The following is a 19,412-nucleotide window of genomic DNA, read 5'->3' as shown; positions in this document are numbered from 1 at the left end:
TTACTAACATGGCGCCAATTTTTAGAAGGAAATAAAATACCTTTCCAGGTCTGGACAGACCACAAAAATTTGGAAGCACTAAAAACGCCCAGGAAGCTCACTCCTAAGCAAGCCCGCTGGTCCCAACATTTTCACCGATTCAATTTCACTCTCAAACACTTACCGGGGGGAAAGAACTTCCTGGCAGATGCATTATCCCGCATGCCCCAATATAACAGCACAAGAGTTACTGACTTTAAACCACTTGTACCGGAACAACAACTGGCAGCACCAGTCACCACCAGGGCACAAGAAAAAATGAAGCCGAAGGTAGATAGCCAAACTGGAATAGAATTCAGGAAATCTTTGGAAAGTGATGAATGGTTCCAGAAAAGTAAACATGTGTGCACAATTAAAGATGGACTGCCGTGGGTGGGGGAGAAGCTATATATACCTGCCACACAGAGAATCAATTTCATGCAACTGTGCCATGATACAAAATCAGCAGGACACTTTGGCTTTGTAAAAACCTTACACTTAACTAAAAGGCAATTTTGGTGGCCATCTATGAAAAAGGACATAGAAAGCTATGTGGGTAGCTGTCAAATTTGCGCGATGGCCAAAAGACTGCAAGGGAAACAGCCAGGTCTGTTACAACCGGTGGCAAACCCCTCAGCCCCATGGAAAGAAATAGCCATGGATTTTATCGTAGAACTGCCAGAAAGTAATGGAAACACCGTAGTCTGGACTGTCACAGATCTGTTCTCTAAGCAAGTACACTTCATACCTTGACAAAAAATCCCGACTGCAAAAGCATTAGCAAAACTTTTTGTACAGCATATTTACAGATTGCACGGGGTACCACAACGCATCATATCTGACAGAGGGGTGCAATTTACGTCGGCATTTTGGAAAGAATTTTTATCCCTCTTAGGAACCACCCAAGGACTGTCATCTAGTCACCATCCTCAGACAGACGGAGCTTCTGAAAGACTTAATAATATACCTGAACAATATCTGAGATGCTATATTAATTTTCAGCAGTCCGACTGGACGGACCTACTGCCTTTTGCAGAAGTAGCATATAATAATGCAGTCCACTCAAGCACAGGTTACACTCCTTTTCAAGTAGCTACAGGCCAGAGTTTCAACCCAATACCAGAACTAACCCCAAAAGAACCGGTTATCCCTGATCTGAAGGAATGGATTGCTCAATTACAAAATACATGGCCAATCATTAGGAAAGCGTTGGAAGATGCCAGAAAAGCATACAAGACACAGGCAGACAAAAAAAGAACCAATCCCACACCATTTAGGGTAGGAGAGATGGTATATTTATCCACAAAATACCTGAAATCACTCCAACCCTGTAAAAAACTAGGACCAAAATATATTGGACCCTTTCCAATTAAAAGAATCATAAACCCAGTAACAGTTGAATTAGAACTACCCAAAAATCTTAGACGAATACACCCAACCTTCCACTGCAGTCTATTAAAGAGAGAACAACAATCTCCACTACGAGAAAAAATCCCACCACCACCACCCCCCATCATGGTGGAAGAACAACATTTTGAAGTGAAAGAAATCTTAGATTCCAGAAAACACCATGGAACGATACAATATTTAGTGGCATGGAAACACCTCCCCTCCTCAGAAAATGAGTGGGTTAACAAACTCCATGTTAAAGCACCTAAGTTGCTTAAGAGGTTTCATACAGAATATCCAAACAAACCAGGCTAACATTTATATGTTTTCTTTCCCCACAGATGGACTCATCTTTTTTCTGAAAGGAGAGCCGAATGTCAGAATCCATTTATATCACATTTCATAATTGTATAGGTAGAACAACGTGCTATTACTGGGGATTCTGCCATCTCTCCGAGGGGGGGGGGAGAGGATGGTTACTAAAGCGATTTTCAAACAACAGGGGATGTTTTAACGGGGGAAGGGAGGGGGACAGACAGATCTGGTTTGTGTCTTCATTTACAACTGAAAAGGAAAGCAATAACCATAAAACCAAGGAGAGTTCCCTTTCCCATGGAAGGACCTGACACCTAGCAACTGACGACAGCCTGACCAAATGGATGAGGGGAGGGGCTGAAATGGGAATGGTTTATATAGGATTGAAATGTAACCTTTGTCAGATTCCATCTTGTATTCCCACAATCGATTCCTTCCTAGTAAACATTTTCCTTTTGGACTAAACTTGCATCCAAGAGTTCTTATTTCCTAAGATGTGGATTGAGGTGGGTCCTGACAAAAAGCCAATTTCACATGGGTAACCCTGGTCCATACATTGTTCACTGACTTTTGACCAATTATTCTTCCCTAGCATAAGCTTTCTTATAGGATTCTTATGAAAACATGGGAGAGTGGAGAATCATGGCACAGAAGCAGCAGAATATATTCCTGATGAGAAAGTAATAAGAACAGAAAAAACGTCATTGACCAGATAAAAGGAAAATCCATCTTCCATTGACAATTTCACGACCAACAACTGATCGATGAAGCTTAGAACATGGTACTTTTCTGCCTTGACTGAGCAGCATTTCATTCAGAGTAAATATATTTAATGCTGCACTTTAATGCTGCACAGGAACCTGGAAGTATGCTCTGCAGTAATAGTTATAACTAGTTCTGAGTGTATGTGCAAAGGAGTGCACTGTTAGCGCCTAATTCCATGTAAAGCGATTGGAGGTCATTTGTTTTCTCCCTAAAAAATCAGTGGACTTTCATATTGCTAAATCTGTCATTCACATCTCATCAAGAACAGAGCCACAATAGCTTCTGATGACTTCTGGCCCTTTTTGTTAATTTTTGCCGTCTTGCACTTTGCTGATATCACTTTGCCAAATGTGTTATTGTCAGAAGGACTGTACTGCTTTCACCAGCTTCAACAAAGAGGCAAGCCTCTAGTTCAGAAGCTTGGTCCTGATTGTCACCATTTTGAAAGTGAGAGGAGAGGGAGAAACAGTAAAGCAGCACATTCCAGGCCATCTGACATATGAACACTCTGCCCAAACTAATTTCTGCTATTTTTTAAATTTATTATTTTGTGGTTTATATTTCCAGGCAAAAGCTCAGCAATTTATTCTGAGGTACTTGGAATTGGGACTGAAAACCATAGGATATACCCAGGTCTACTGGATGCTTTTTAAAGGGATCGTACCTGTCATTGTGCTTGTTCGTAGCATCCAATGTAGCTTATCATTGATAAAAAAGACAAAACAATTAAACAGGTTGAAGGCCCAGCTTTATGCAATAGTACTGCCAAATGCAGTGTCCCTCCCACCCCAAATTATCAATGCTAATCCATCTGTTTTACAAAATGGAGCTTACAACCATTACGAAGTCTCCAGATTGGAAAGGTTTTACTATATTTCTCAGTGAGTTCCCTCCTCCTTCGAAGACGATAGCATATGTTTGATTTTAAAAACATTGCAAAAATGTTATTTTTAGATTTATTTGCAAAAGGGTGCTTAGTATATAGATTAGAAAAAGTTAGTAATAAACGGCCAGAGGGATTTGGAATTATAGCCTTGAATTAATTAAAAAAAATTATCATGGGAAAATGACGATCCCTATGTATTTTTATGATAAGGAGACCTTGAAAGTTGGACAATAGGAGAAACTAGAAGATAAAACAGAGCAAAACCTTCAATTATCTTTGCTTTTTTAAACAAGCTTCTTCACAAAATAAATTTATTCAAAAATGGACAAAGTATGTTATTAAAATTATAAAAGAACAGGTTCCACCGATAGCTGAGAAATCATTCTGAAGGGGGACTGAAATGTAAGATAAATGGAATTGATGGATGGTTGATTCCCTAAAGGAGATGTACAGATATGGTACCATCAGTAATGTATAATACCCACGGCAACACCTGCGGCCGGAGTCAACTTCCCTCCGTCCAGTGCGCTCCCACAGAGAGGGCCACCTCAGGGTGCCTCCGATCAAAGAATGCCGATTGGTGGCCCCCAGGGGGAGAGCGTTCTCTGTGGGTGCGCCAGACCTATGGAACCGCTTACCGGTCAAGCTCCGGATGGCCCCCGACCTTCGCTCCTTCCGGCGCGATCTCAAAACCTTGTTTTTTGAACAAGCTGGCCTGGTCTGACGGGATGGGTTTGGGTTTTTTATAATTAGTTTTAATTTTTAATATGTATCAATTACTACGGGGATAGTTGTTTAATCACTTTTTAATTTTTGTACCCTGTTTTTTATTATGTATTGCCCTGTTCACCGCCCTGAGTCCTTCGGGAGAAGGGCGGTATACAAATTAAATTATTAAATTAAATAAAACATTTATATACAGGCGGGCAGAGTCAGCTCTCTTCATTAACATTAGCTATTCTAATTTTTTTTTAAAAAAAACCCTGTAGTGTTGGACTGGGTTAATACTGGGTTGGAAATCTCAACACTGTGCTCTAGACTGGGAAATTGGAAAACATCACAGAAGCTAAGTTAGGGTTTTTGGTAAAATGCAGTCATTATAATGGGAGCACTCTCAACCTATTTGTGACAGTATTTTTGAGTTCTTTAGCTCAAAACGCAGCTCAGCCATACTTTGCTATTTGCACTGAATTAAACAGTAAACAAGTTCATGACATCGTTTTGTCAGCAGCTGTTGCTCAGACACAGTGCAAGCCGAATGAGATTTCAGCTGAAAATTCTTCTTTCACTAAGATGAGGCAGTTTGCTGTAATTATCCTAGATGTTTATAACCTTAGAAAAAAGTCTCTAAGGGAGAGGTCACACTTCATTTTCTTCTTACGCAAGAACTAGCGCCACGGATTCAGGACACGATTCCAATTTTGGACAATAAAAAGTCATCTTTCTAAATGTGAGACAAATTGAGCAGAGCTTCTCAGCTGTCAGAACTGTGCTGTAGTTTCATGGCACTGTATTTTGTTTCGATTACTCCATTAGTTTGCTCAAGAAGCCACTGTTTCTCCTGTTCATCCATAATCAGCTTCAGTGTCATTTCTTGGAAGGTACTATTTACTCCCACCTAGATAATACAGAAGATAAAAGTTCTCTTTAAACACCGAAACAAAACACAATTTAATATCAACTCGACATACAGTATGAGAGCTTCTAGTTACTATACCTCTTTAAAATGAATTTTTTTGAACATGCCAATACTGGTTTCATTTTCCAATTTAATTTTTGCTTCAAAAGTGGCGAGTCCAAGGTGCGTAATTCCTAGAGACCAAGATAATAATTAAGAAAAAGAGTTCTATTTTGAAAAGGAAGGATTACAGACTAATGACAGAACACAAACTTTGCATGTAAGCATTCCTATGCTGAATTTGTGGCATCTCCAACTGGGTCCTCTGACACCTTAGAAACAGAATCCTCTTACACAGATAAATAATTGACTTGGTTATTTATTTATTTTATTTATTTATTTTATTGGATTTGTATACCGCCCTATTCCCGTAGGACTCAGGGTGGTTTACAGGGCAGTTAAAACCATGAAATACAAAAAATTAAAAACAATTAAAACAATTAAATTAAATTCAAGCCCCAAGAGTAAATCTAAAACCCAGTTAAATTAACAACCCCATAGTCTGGACCAAACAGATCAAAGAGCCAAGTTTTCAGGTCCCGGCGAAATGAGCGAAGGTCGGGGGCAGTCCTAAGTTCTGTGGGTAGTTGGTTCCATAGGGCAGGCGCACCCAGAGAACGCCCTTCCCCTGGGAATAACCCGCTGGCATTCATTAACCAGTGGTACCCTGAGAAGGCCCTCTCTGTGGGGGCGCACAGGACGATGGGAAGATGATGCCGGCAGCAGGTGTTCCCTTAGATAGTCCGGACCCAAGCCATTTAGGGCTTTGTAGGTCATTACCAGCACCTTGAATCTCACCCGGAGGGCAACCGGAAGCCAATGTAGCTCACGGAGAAGAGGTGTTACACGGGAGTATCGGGAAGCTCCCATCAAAACTCGCGCGGCTGAATTCTGCACCAGTTGAAGCCTTCGGGTGGTCCTCAAGGGCAGCCCCATGTAGAGGGCATTGCAGTAGTCTAACTGGGAGGTCATGAGCGCATGAGTGACTGTACGTAGAGCATCTCGGTCCAGATAGGGACGCAACTGGCACACCAGGCGAATCTGGGCAAAAGCCCCCCTTGTCACGGCTCCTATATGATCTTCCAAACTGAGCCGTGAATCCAGGAGGACTCCCAAGTTGCGAGCCCTATCAACGGGGGGTAATACCTCATCCCCTATTGTTAATGATGGAGAAGGCTGATCAGCCCAAGATGCCGGTATGAACAGCCACTCAGTCTTGTCAGGATTGAGACGAAGCCTGTTTCTCCCCATCCAAACCCGGACCACCTCCAGGCAACGGGACATCACGGTGAGAGCATCACTGGGTTGGGTCAGGGTGGAAAGAAAAAGTTGGGTATCATCAGCGTACTGGTGATACCCCACCCTGAAACCACGAATGAGCTCACCCAGCGGCTTCATGTAGATGTTGAACAGGAGGGGAGAGTGGACCGACCCGAGGGACTCCACAAACGAGAGATCTCGGGGTGGACCTCTGTCCTCCCGTCAACACCGACTGCGAGCGGCCCAGGAGGTAGGAGAACCACTGTAAAACAGTGCCTCCCACTCCCAGCCCCCTGAGATGCCACAGTAGGATACCATGGTCGATGGTATCAAAAGCTGCTGAAAGGTCTAATAGGACTAGGACAGAGGAACAACCCCTGTCCCGAGCCCGCCAGAGATCATTCACCAGTGCGACCAATGCCGTATCTTAACTAACTAAAGGTACAATGTTCCTACTGTTAAAAGACAAATAGAAATTTTATTGTTTGTAGTATAAATAAACAATACTCATCCATAAGGTACTTTACACGTTTGAGGCTAAAATTCAACATCTACTGGAATGTAAGTATATCACACTTATTCAAAACAATTGGATTGCACTTGGGCATTTTTAAGACACAAAGAAGTTGTTGAGCAGAAGTCACAAACAGGTCTGAAGTAAAGGCGACATGGAAACAAATTCTCATTCTCCTAATATTGGGTCTTTTGCTCAAACTGTTTATATGATCTCTCAGAAAATTCTGCTGGGTCCCCTTGCTGACCATACTAATTCCTTAATTTCTTTGCTCATTCTGTTCATCTCACGCTGTAACAACTAAAAATCAGATCTTGCATATTCTGCGTTAGGCATTCTTACCATAAAACATCATGATGAGAGTGGCCTCCTTGCCAAACCCTCTGCCACGGTAGCTGGGCTCTGAAAGAGGGAACAGGTCTCTTTTGGGGTTTCTTGTGTGACGGAAAACAAAAGTCTCCATCACCACCACAACCATCTTAGCTCAAACTATTTTTGCAATTAGGAAAAATATGTAGGTTTTTCTACATTTTTGGTATTACACAAGCTGTATTGTTGGAAAGCATGAGATTGGCAAAGAAAAAAGTGGGCTCAGAAGAGGGGGGGAGGGAGGGGGAGGGAGGGAGGGAGAGGGAGGTTCAAAACACTAACAATACTGTCTAGACAACCTTCACTGGCCTGCTAAAAAATATTTGAAAGCCATTCTTTCAAACTGCTCTCTTTCTCATATAAAATGCTAAGTATAGTCCAGGGGTAGGCAACCTCGGCTCTTTTATGACTCATGGACTTCAACTCCCAGAATTCCTGAGCCAGCTTGGCTGGCTCAGGAATTCTGGGAGTTGAAGTCCATGAGTCATAAAAGAGCCGAGGTTGCCTACCCCTGGTGTAGTCAATCTGATTCTGGTAGGTTTCAGATGCAAAGGCATGTTGCTGTAAAAGATTATTCCAAGATGTCAAAGAGTATTTGAAAGAATTTTTCCAACAATATGATCCAACTTCATTAAGTTTTATTCGGGAGGCCCCATTGACTTTGGTTTACAAAGGAGTACAGCTTTCTCACTGGCAGTGCCCAAATAATGAAACTATCTCCTAAAAGGTACAGTATTTTGGGTCAATAAAATATTTGAATATAGCCTTGTGTACTTGGGCATTTATGAAAATACACTCCCTTTAAACATGTCTGTGGTTTATTTAGGTTTTTTGATTTTTTTAAAAAATGAAAGTTCATTTTTTTTATTGTTATTAAGAACTGATGCATTTGATTGTTGCATTTAAGATTCATCTTCTTCTCTCTTTTTTTTGGGGTCCTGTAAATCTCCTTGGCTCTGTTTGGAAATAAAATGATATAGAAACAAAACAAATACTGGAAGACAAGGCCCTACACTTGAAACAATTAGATGACCTGCAATCATGATTTCTATCTCTCCCACTGTTGGATCTTCGGAATTGGTAAGGAACAAGTTCACATCTCCCACCATACAGTCTTCTTCTGTGGCTTTTTGACTAGACCACTGTTCAGCATCAAGGATTATGAATGTGCATTCTGGGTAATGTAAAAAAAAAAGTAGCAGAATAAAAAAAAATTATGAATCTCTGCAAGAAACATAAGGTATAAAATCAAGGTAAATATCTATGATTACTGGAAGCAATATTACCTAGCTTTGGCCACTATTCTACTTTCTTACCAGCACTCCACTTCACATTCAGCAGGCATAGAAAACTGAATTAAAGACTTCTCACTTTGCATAAATATATATCTTTTAAGGGCAATTTATAGTATTTTTCTGAAATATTGCAATCAATTGACATCAGATAAAAATAAATATCAGCATTGTAGCTTAATAAAACTAATGTTAAAAAGCCAAAGAAAACAGTTGGTTTGTACAACTTTTCTACAGAAACACTGACAGACTCCCGATGGCAACTCATTTTAGCATTGTGCAATATTACAGAAAACATTTCCAGCCTGCTGATTCCAATTTCACTGAGCACAAATGTTTGAAAGAGATTTTTGTTTCATGTATGAGCAGTAGAGATCTCTTTCTAAATACATAACACCATGTATAGTGTGTTATAAAAGTCTAGCCTGAATGCCATCAGGTTGCACATTTGGGTTTTTGACAGGAGTACAACCTCATTTAAGAATTGTAGATCTCCATAAAAGATTTAGTTTTCCAAACTTTAACTCCACTGTCTCGTTCTGTTATATCTACTCTAAAGTGTTTTCAAATCCCAACTCACAAATTCTAGGGCCACCCTGGAATAAATAGGTATGTAGAAATAGTAAACAGATTCTCATAATGACTGCATGGAACTTCAGGATTACTTCCTTCAAGGATTTCAGGGAGATGTTATATGGTAGAAAACTGTTAACAGATTAATATTGTCCTTGGACTAACAACACTGTGGTATAATAGAAATGTCCTAGCATCTCATTTTGAGACTGCTCTTCCAGGAAGAACTGGAATCAACATTAATATCATGTCTCCTAACTGTACTCCAAACAAGAGATGCAAACCAACAATTAAACTGTATTCCTTCGGAAACCTTTCAACAAGTGTAATAGAATTTCCTGCCCCATAATATATTTATTTTTATTATTATTTTTATTTTAATTCCATTTATATCCCGCCCTTCTCCGAAGACTCAGGGCGGCTTACAAGCTTAGTAGTATAAAATATAAATATAAACATCTTAAATCAGATTTTCTATTATGTTACAGTATCCCTTTGCTTTGCATCTGATCATGATTGAACGGAGTTAAAATAAAAAGCATTTCTACAACTGAAAATTATGAAATTGCAAATTTTAAACTGTGACATGGAGCAGTAATGGTCTAAAACGGCCACTTTGAACTATCTTTGGGGCTTGTCATGGGTGTGTGTCATACTGAAGAGGTTAACAGAGTGAGGTAAGACCCCACCTCCTCCCCATGTTCATCTTGTTCCTTTCCTTGCCATCTCTGTTAATTTTAAAGTCAATTTTAGTGTCAATATTTATTGTTTTAATGTTTTAGCTTGTTGCTTTTATGGGTTGTAAGCAGCCTAGCCAAGATGGGCAGCATATAAGTTTAATAGATAAATAACATTTGTGGAATGAACCACCCAACATATGTGCAGACTACCCATTTCCAGGCCTTTCCAAATATTCAGAAATCTCACTGTCTGCATCTTCCTGCCAACTGCACTGCATCTCATATTCCTGTTCAAGGCTTAGTGGCTCAGATGCAGTCAGACGCTGTAGTTCTTCAGACTTCATCCACTCATGGTATCTGATCAGAAAAAACGAGAAAAAGTAAATAGGCTTCTTTAGAATATTAGCCACTATAAGCTGCTATGACGTTAAGTACACCTCTTGAGGAACTAGTGAAACAATGTAACTCATATAGGCATTTGAATAGCCCCCCCCCATTCAGATTAAGAGTTGCCATCTCAGATTCTGAACACTAGCCCTTTCCTCCAGTTAGAGGTTGAATTTACAGATGGTCCTCGATTTACAACAGTTCATTTAGTGACCGTTCAAAATTACAATGACACTGAAAAAGTGACTTATGATACTTTTTCATAATTACAACCGTTGCAGCATCCCCATGGTCACATGATCAAAGTTCAAATGCTTGGCAACTGACTCATATTTACGACAGTTGCAGTGTCCCGGGGTCCTGTGATCAACTTTTGTGACCTTCTGACAAAAGTCAAGCTATTCTCCAAAGCACCTGAAGGCAGGACAAGAAGCAACACATGGAAACTAACCAAAGAGAGAAGCAACCTAGAACTAAGAAGAAACTTCCTGACAGAACAATTAACCAGTGGAACAACCTGCCTCCAGAAACAGTGAATGCTCCAACACTGGAGGTTTTTAAGAAGAGACTGGACAGCCATTTGTCTGGAATGGTATAGGGTTTCCTGCCCGAGCAGGGGGTTGGACTAGATGACCTCCAAGGTCCCTTCCAAATTCATCATCATCATTATTATTCAATGGGGAAGCCAGGTTCACTTAACAACCATGCTATTAACTTAATAGCTGCAGTGATTCACTGAACAACTGTGACAAGAAAGGTCATAAAATTCACTTAACAACTACCTTGCGTGGGACTACCTATACTTGACCCTTAGAAAGTGGGTTTCTGCCTATGATGAGAGGAGAGAAGCTGAATATATTATGCTGTACCTTTTCTTTCTTATTTTTACAAAAAAAACCCCACCTGATAAATATTTATCACAGAAACTGGCATTTTGTTGAATTTCACAGCATGACCCTAGATTAGAACAATGGAAAAAACCAGGGCTAACAGCTGCATCTGCCATATGATCCTTGGGTTTCCTAACACTGCTCTAGATAGGAAGTAATACAATTTAGGACAAAGACTAGGCAAGTATGCAGAGCTCATTTCATAAGAATAATAAACCTTTCATAAATAAAGGTTTATTATTATTATTATTATTATTATTATTATTATTATTATTATTATTATTATTATTATTATTAATTAGAAATGGGTTAAGTCCCTTTTGATCCTCATTTGCCATTCCCTTTTACATGAAAGTGGGGAAAGGATTTCATGTGGTGAACATTTTGCACACCAGGAAAAATATGAGATCTTGCTCTGATAGTGCGAAGTCTCCTTTCAGAAATTATTTTCAGACCTTTATTCTGTTGTAATGGCATACAATAAACATGTAGGCATCTACATTAGAATTCTCATTCTTACTACTTACAATTCTAATTTCCAATTTTTAAAATCAACAATGAAATTCAGTGTATGTTAATTTTGGAGTAAGCACCTCTGAATACAGTAAAGTTTACTTGGCCTATACAGCAATCTATATTTGAAGGAGATAAGATGATTCAGAAGGGGGTATGCATGCTGCATCTGTCTGAAACTCCTTAATTCATCCTATCTATTTTTCTTTCATTGCATGTCAGTCACAGAAAATATGCAGCTTTTTTTTTTAAGAATTGCCTACAGATACAAGATGAACATTCTAAAGAACATGTTTGTTTTTGAATCTGAATCAATGGGTAAATAAATCAGCTGTATATGGTTTATTGCTGCATCAGTCGTTCTTCAGACAAAAAATATTAATGAATGATTTTAAACAATACATTAATATTTTCTCTTATGTGTCCAATGATTTTGTGCACAAATTTCAAATTTGAGCTTTTTTGGGAATTTGTTGTGGGAGTTTGAATGGAAATGGCTAAGCTAACATAAACTTGTAAGATGAATCTATTTTCAAACCAGTGCTTTCAAATCACCATCTCCCCACTCCACCCCAAACTAAGTTATCTATTGCATACCTGGGTACATGAGCAGACATGTATGGTACTAGGGCTACCTTCTCCCCCTGCAGTACAGTGTTTTGATTAATCTTCATAGTCTGAATTCTGAAACAACAATAAGTGAGAAATAAAATCTGACAAAGCAGATAGTATTAGAATTAAGTCAAGACATTTACTGAACATTTTATTTTATTCGTATAGGTATTACAGTGTGCTTAATCAAAAATTTATGAAATACAAAACTATATGTACCTATAAGTGAGTCATGAGACAAAAGTACATTATAATAGCCTGTGTAATGGATTATATAGTTCTGTATTCTCTATGGATGTTACAAAAGGCAATTTACAATATTTCATTTCCATTATGATTTTTTTCAATTATTTTTAACTTTTAAAAATCCAGTATCTTAAACAAAATAAAGATCTAGAACTCTGAACCAGTATCCGGATAGGTCATTGTACACAGTATTCTTTGGAAAACAGTTCTAAAACTTACACACAATACCCGGATATAAAACATAAAAGAATGAATGTATCACTGGATGTCAGTCATGGATATGGAATTTTCTGACCCAAAAATCTTTCAAGTGCCATATATTTCCATCCTTGTTTTAGGTGTGTGTGTGTGCGCGTGTGTGCGTATTTAGAGATTTCCCCCCCCATTTAACTCAGAAAGCTAAAAATCAAGTTGATATTTTCTTTTCCTCCATCATATGCACTAGTGCAGAATACCGTAGCTATTCTGGGAATTGAAGTCCATGAGTCATAAAAGAGCCAAGGTTGCCTACCCCTGCACTAGTGGTTGATAATCAGGTCAGGCTGTTTATTTTTAAAGCCTCAATAGGTTTGTCCTCTGATAAGTCAAGATCATAATCCTTTTTGGACTCTATATGGGATGTCAAAAGATACAGATATAACAAAGTTTTGTTTTTTTAAAGCCATCACACTTTTTCTTATAAAACAAATATCTACATCCTTACAGACAACATATTGACTAAATGAGAGGGACAATAGTATAGATTGATATTTTCTAGATGGAAAATGACCACTGCTTACGTAGCACTGATGAGTCACAGTTAAGTCAGTAATGGGAAGAGTAGGAAGGTAATGTGGAGAACAACTGGAAGACTGGGAGCTTGTTAAAGTCCACTATTAAGAGCTTCAGTTCTAGAAAAAAATAGGTCAGAAGGAAAAAAAAAGATCAAGCTAATTCTAAGCTTAGATTTGTATAGCACTTTTTAGCTGCTGGTTAAATAAGCTCCCCCAGTTTCTGATTTTGAATGTTGAAGAAGCAACATAGGAAGATTATTGAAACTTTTGAGCCATTAGTGTTGGACAACACTCCTGAGAACACTATGAGCAGACAAGTAAACAAATCAATGGATCATCAAACAAATCAAACCAGACTTCTCACTCGAGGCGCAAACGATTATTTGCCACGAAATCATTTCTGACTCCTAGTACCACCTGTTCTTTAAATTTCCCAATGGTGCACTCATTGCCACTGTAATGCTGGTTACTCTCTTTTTTCCCCCTACCTTTCCCAGCATTAGAGCTTTTTTCAAATTTCTGGGTCTTTACACGTCTGCAGTAGGATAATTTGAGCCTTGTCATTTGCACCTCAAGAGAATTATTTGCTCAATGATCCATTGACTTATTTTCTTGACTGTCCACAGTATTCTCAGGAGAATTCTCTCTCCACCAAAGTTCAAAGGCATCAATACTCTTCCTAACCAGCTTCTTCAAAGTCCAATTTTTGCTTTCATGTAGTGTCACAGGGAATGCCATGGCTTGCACTATTCTGATTGTGTAAGGTATAGATGAACCACAGCTCAAATTATCCAACACATCCTCATGGAGAAAATCTTGTCTATGTGTTTGATGCCTCAATAAGAATAGAGCTGGAAGGGATCTTGGAGGTCTTCTAGTCCAATCCCCTGCTCAAGCAGAAGACACTATACCATTTCGGACAAGTTTGCTTGTACATAATCAATCAATCATCTGAGTCACAAACTGGCCAACTGTATGTTAGACTTGCGTGCTGCCGACCGTACCTTTCACTGTTTAAGTTAGGGGGTCTTCATACTCAGCCCTTTTATGACTTGTGGACTTCAACTCCCAGAATTCCTCAGCCAGGCGTGCCTGGCTGAGGAATTCTGGGAGTTGAAGTCCACAAGTCATAAAAGGGCCGAGTTTGAAGACCCCTGGTTTAAGTCATAGAGAAAGATAGCGCCCCACTGAGTTTCGATGACCGTTCCCTTCCTAAGTGTGCTTCGAGCTGGGTCTTTAATATCTAAGTTCCTAAAGGAAGGAGAGGAAAAGCCACGAAAGGATACGAAGCCCACCCGCTCCGTTGCCCACGCCAGCACCGTCTGCCGCAACACCGAAAGGCAACAGGTGACAAGGGCGCATTTCCCGCGATCTCTCAATTCCTCGATCTCCACGCTTGCGCAGTTGTAAGGCCCTTCCTCCCTTAACTGAACATTACGGTAGCCGTTGAGGCTCAATCCGCCTCGCGATCTCCTGCTCCAGAGGCTGCTCGATTGACGTAGGAAGCGGCTCGAACAGCTGTAGTCCGGGTTGTTGCTTTCCGTAGTCTTTGAAGTGGCCCCATTTTTATTTTTTTTAGCCGGAGGTGCGCATGCGCTGTCCGCGGCTTTACTTCCCTGGGCTCAGCATGAGGGAAGCCGGCTTGGAGTTGTGGCTGCAACCTCTACCTTGGTTTTCTCTGGGCTTGTGGTTGTTACTGGTAAAGGTTTTTTTTAGAGATAAGGAAGGAGGTTTCGTGGTGGTTTGCGGGATGGCAGGCCTGGCGGCCTGGCGAAGCCGCAGCCCTGGGAGGCAGAATGGGAAAGAGGAAGCCGCGGCTGGGCGAGCCCGAGGGACGTGGCATGCCCGGAGCAGCGCTGGCAGAGGTTTTATTTGGCTTTCTGACGGCAGGGAATGCAGCTCTGAAGTGCTTTTCGAAAGAGCCCGTGTAGAGGATGACTAAAGTCCCGTGAAATTCGCTTTGGGCGTTGCTAACGGGAGGGGAGGCGATTTCGTGTTAGGACGGTCGTCAGCATCGTTTCAGGGGCAGACACGCGTGTGCATGTGGTTACAGTTCAAACTGCCCCAGTTTGTTTGAAAGGCGTGCTGATCGTAAGCCTCCGAAGGATGTAATCTAGGAAAAGTGTGCAATGCTGTATAATAAGCAAACAATAAGCAAGGAGACTAAGGTGCTGGTTAATCACAGCTTTATGCGGTATTGCCTTTCCCAAATCCATATTCTGAATAACATTCCTAAAGTTAGAATTAATTGTTAAATTTAATTGTATATAATTACGGATTTAGGAAGTACAGGGTGAAGTGAAAAAACATTGGAGTGAGTCTGTATTTATGGTCCTGGATTCAAGATAAATTCATTGCTGATTTATGAGCTGGCTCTATGTCAATGTTATAGAAAGATTGTCCAATTTGATTCAGTATGATCAAGGGGTAATGGGTTTAAAATAGGAGCTGATGTTCTGTGTGTACCATACAGGTAATCCTTGACTTAACAACAGTTCATTTAGTGACTGTTCAAAGTTACAGTGGCACTGAAAAAAGTGACTTATGACTATTTTTCACACTTAACGCCTGTTGCAGCATCCCCATGGTCACATGATCAAAATTCAGATGCTTGGCAACTGACTCATTTATGATAGTCACTGTGTCCTGGGGTCATGTGATCACCTTTTGCAATCTTCTGACAAGCAAAGTCAATGGGAAAGCCAGATTCACTTAACAAAGGATCACTTAACAACTATAGCAAGAAAGATCATAAAATGGAGCAAAATTCACTTATGAACTGTCTGTTTTACATAGAGTCATAAATGATAGAAAGAAGCTCAGAGGTCATCTAGTCCAGCCTCTGTTCCATGCAGAATCTTGTCAGCCTAATTTCTTGATTGGACAATTGATGCAGTAAGAATCTACTAGCAAGTGTGCTTTCACAAGAAAGTCTTTTCTCCCTGTTACTTTTCCGGGAGCGGATATACATTCTGCCCTCTCTTCTTATTAGCTTTAAAGGTAGCTCTTTAAAGCGGTATGAGGGATTTTTTGTTGCTGAATAGTTAAAAAAAAAGTCATCCGGAGGAGAGTTCAAACAAAGCTTTACTTCCTAATAGCCTAAGTCTTCATTCACTCTTCCTGACTTATTTCCTGACTGACAAAAGCTCCCTTTCAAGCTGCTACACCTTGGGGTTGAATAAGAACAGCGTAGTATTAGACTACATTGGATTTAATTTATTGCCTGACACAAGAAATGTCATTGTTCTCCATGCAGTGAGACTAAGATGAGAACATCAGTGTGTTCAGAATAAGATGGTCAGGGAATCTATTTTATTGTGTTTGTGTAGTGAAGTATTCACTGAATCTGACTTGAACATAAACTCCTAATGCCATTCTGTCTCTATACCTACCTTTTCTAATCCAGAATGATAGCCTTACTTATTTAGTTCATGACTGAGGTAGGTTGAAAGGTTATTGGAAAGGCAATACACTTTTTTCCCAAGAGCTAAAGTAACATGTAAGCGTAATGAATAGAGGTGAGAAATAATTCCTGTTAGTTATTAAAGCTTAAAGAATCGTATAGCAGTACTTCAGCATTAATATCACTGCAAAGAAAGAAAAATGGGATAAAAGCAGAATTAGATGAGTAGTGCTGTCATTGGCCAACTTTCCTCTGACATGCCAATCCTGCTCCCCGCAATGAATACAGTATTCATTACTTCTCATTTATCCTTACAGTACCTGTAATTGCAGTATTGATTGTTGCAATCTCTCCACCATTGATAAACTTGTTTTAATAATGATGAAAGATCAATTTGAATGAGAATGGTAATGGGATTCTAGTACCTTTAATGATGTTAAGCAATCTTTGCTATAAGTTGGAAAATATTTATAATGGATTTTGGAATGATTCAATATTTCTTAGGCTACATTTCAAAACGAGAATATTGGCAAATGAGATTTCCATTATGAAATATGTAAAACTGACAATTAGGAATAAATAATACATTTTTAAAAACAAAATCTGATTATATCCCATATAAGTTGTGTCTATTTGGTAGGATGGTCTGTTAACAAAAGTTGGATTCCTTTCAGTTTGATTTCTGAGACATTTTGGAAGTTTTTAAACATGCATTTGAGCAAAACAATTTTCTGATGAGGGAAACAGTAACAGTACTTTGCATTAAGGTCTTTGGGATTTATTAATCTTTTGTCTTTGGTCAGAAATACTGAGAGTTAATCTGTTGAATCTTGCAACAGTCCAATTAAGGAGTTATATCTAGATATTTTAAAGTCACATTTGTGCTTTTTTGGATTACAGAAAGATGGGATATAAATCCAGTAAATACACTTTATCCTGTAGAAAATGTTTTGCCCAACAGGTTTTACTTTCTCTTTACTTTACTTCATAGAATTTTCTATTATGAAGTAATTACATATATTACTATGATCTCATCATTAGCTTCCCCTTGAAATAATGAAGTGCTGCCCTATGATATAGACCCAACAATAGGAACTAACAATTAAGGGCAAGAGTGCCTTTGACTTACAGCTGTCCAATTTCAAGCAGAGAAAATCTTAGAGTTGTTTAATAAAGCCATGGCATGGAAATTAATGATATTTGGATTGGTTAAACTCTAGATGGTTAATTTGAAGTCTCTGATACTATCTTTAGTTCAGTAAAATTTGTTACGTAGTAGATTTAAGTTCTTAATAATTGTAAGTAACTTTTTAAAAAAGTTAACTGTTTTGTGTTTTTCAGGTTAATAGTGACTGGAACAAATAAGACTGACAACATATCTTGTCTCGAGTCCTTAAATTCTTTTCAATATGGCTGGAAGCATTACTGATACAGGGGAGCTCTACTCTCCTTATGTGAGTGCGTAGCATTGGTATATTCACTTAATGTATGTTTATGTTTAGTCCTGTATTATTAGCATGCAAACTTGTAATTTTGTATAGGGTAATTTATTGTGGTTGTTTTTTCTTTTCTCCAAATTATGGACCACATTACAGCTAATTTCTAAATTGGGTTTTGATACTGAATATCTTTTCGCACTTCATTGTAGTTGACGTAGCAAAGGATTTGAAAATAGTAAATGATTATATCTATATTTCGTATAAATTCAAATTTAAAGAAAGCATTGGTGTATAGTGCCTTTTTTATAAATTTTTGAGTGCCAAAGGGTACAGAAACAAATTTATAAATAAACAAGTTGATATTCTTTGCAGAATTCAGGCAACAAGTTTTTAAAAGAAATTTGACAATGCTTCCTGCTGACATAACATGCTTCCTGCTTCCATAATAACAAAAATGTAGTGAAAATCCTTAATTACAGGTTGTCCTCAACTTACAACAGTTTGTTTAGTGACAATTCAAAGTTACAACAGCACTGAACAAAGTGACTTGTGACCATTTTTCACACTTATGACTTATGACATCCCCATGGTATGTCATTTACATGTGATTTACATTTGGATGCTTGACAACTGGTTCCTATTTATGTTGATTGCAGTGTTCCGGAATCATGTGATCACCTTTTGCAACCTTCTGACAAGCAACGTCAATGGGGAAGCCAGATTCACTTAACAACTGTATTACTAATTTAACAACTGCAGTGATTAACAAATGTGGCAAGAAAAGTCGTAAAATGGGGCAAAACTCACTTAACAAATTTCTCACTTAGCAACCTAAATTCTGGGCTCATTTGTGCTCGTAAGTCGAGGACTACCTGTATTAAAATTGTTTGTTTTAAGGGAATATTTTGTTTCATGTTATTTTTCCATTTATATATCTTTGCTTAATATTGATGGTGGTGTCTCAGCTTTATTTAAGAGGCAGTAGGTATATAAGCTTTATTTAAGAGGCAGTAGGTATATAAGCTTGATAGAATTGTTTCATCTGTTTTTAAAGGTAAATTAGACATTAATTTCAGAGTCCAGGTTAACACAATATTTGATAAAATATAATGTGTGCCACAAGAGATCATCTTTATGACTCATGATTTCCAAATTGGAAATATAGCAATGCTAAGTTTTTTAATTCCTTTTATTCAGAAATGCATCAGGTCTTTAGGTGCAAAGGCACTTTTACATTATGTTCTATATAATGGGCTTTTTATTGACCAATTAAAAGTAAAAGAAAAGTAGAAAAAAATGTGCATAAAGACAAAGTAACAAAGATACACATTGTCTTCCCAGTTGATTACTGATAAATATATTTCAACTTTAAAAGTTTTTCCCTTCTTGCAAAACAGGTCCACAATTTAG

The 19,412-nt window shown here is 38.7% G+C and overlaps 2 protein-coding genes across 4 annotated transcripts in view; one reads left to right on the top strand and one right to left on the bottom strand.

Annotated features, from left to right (window-relative positions):
• Window positions 1–3,047: 3,047 nt before the first annotated feature.
• Window positions 3,048–14,527, bottom strand: NAT9 (N-acetyltransferase 9). Of its 3 annotated transcripts, XM_083352117.1 has the most exons (8): window positions 13,167–13,255; window positions 12,899–12,996; window positions 12,127–12,213; window positions 9,987–10,096; window positions 8,228–8,368; window positions 7,168–7,227; window positions 5,091–5,185; window positions 3,048–4,991 (listed from the first exon to the last, which is right to left on the bottom strand). In XM_083352117.1, exons 3-8 carry the CDS (start codon window positions 12,201–12,203, stop codon window positions 4,848–4,850), a joined length of 627 nt encoding a protein of 208 aa, XP_083208243.1. In that variant the 5' UTR covers window positions 12,204–12,213; window positions 12,899–12,996; window positions 13,167–13,255; the 3' UTR covers window positions 3,048–4,847. The 3 variants fall into 3 exon arrangements, with proteins under 3 accessions (XP_083208243.1, XP_083208244.1, XP_083208242.1); XM_083352118.1 differs by lacking the exons at window positions 12,899–12,996; window positions 13,167–13,255 and adding an exon at window positions 14,456–14,527; XM_083352116.1 differs by having other exon boundaries at window positions 12,899–13,259.
• Window positions 14,528–14,688: 161 nt separating this feature from the next.
• Window positions 14,689–19,412, top strand: part of TMEM104 (transmembrane protein 104) — a 67,029-nt gene continuing 62,305 nt past the window's right edge. Inside the window, exons 1-2 of the mRNA XM_083353139.1 lie at window positions 14,689–14,859; window positions 17,905–18,017. Of these exons, the coding sequence (XP_083209265.1) occupies window positions 17,973–18,017 (45 nt within the window). The 5' untranslated portion in view covers window positions 14,689–14,859; window positions 17,905–17,972. The remainder of the gene's footprint in view (window positions 14,860–17,904; window positions 18,018–19,412) is intronic.

This window comes from Vipera ursinii (assembly GCF_947247035.1).
Source record: "Vipera ursinii genome assembly, chromosome: 2".
NCBI lineage: Eukaryota > Metazoa > Chordata > Lepidosauria > Squamata > Viperidae > Vipera > Vipera ursinii.
This window is presented reverse-complemented; position numbering and strand designations above follow the sequence as displayed.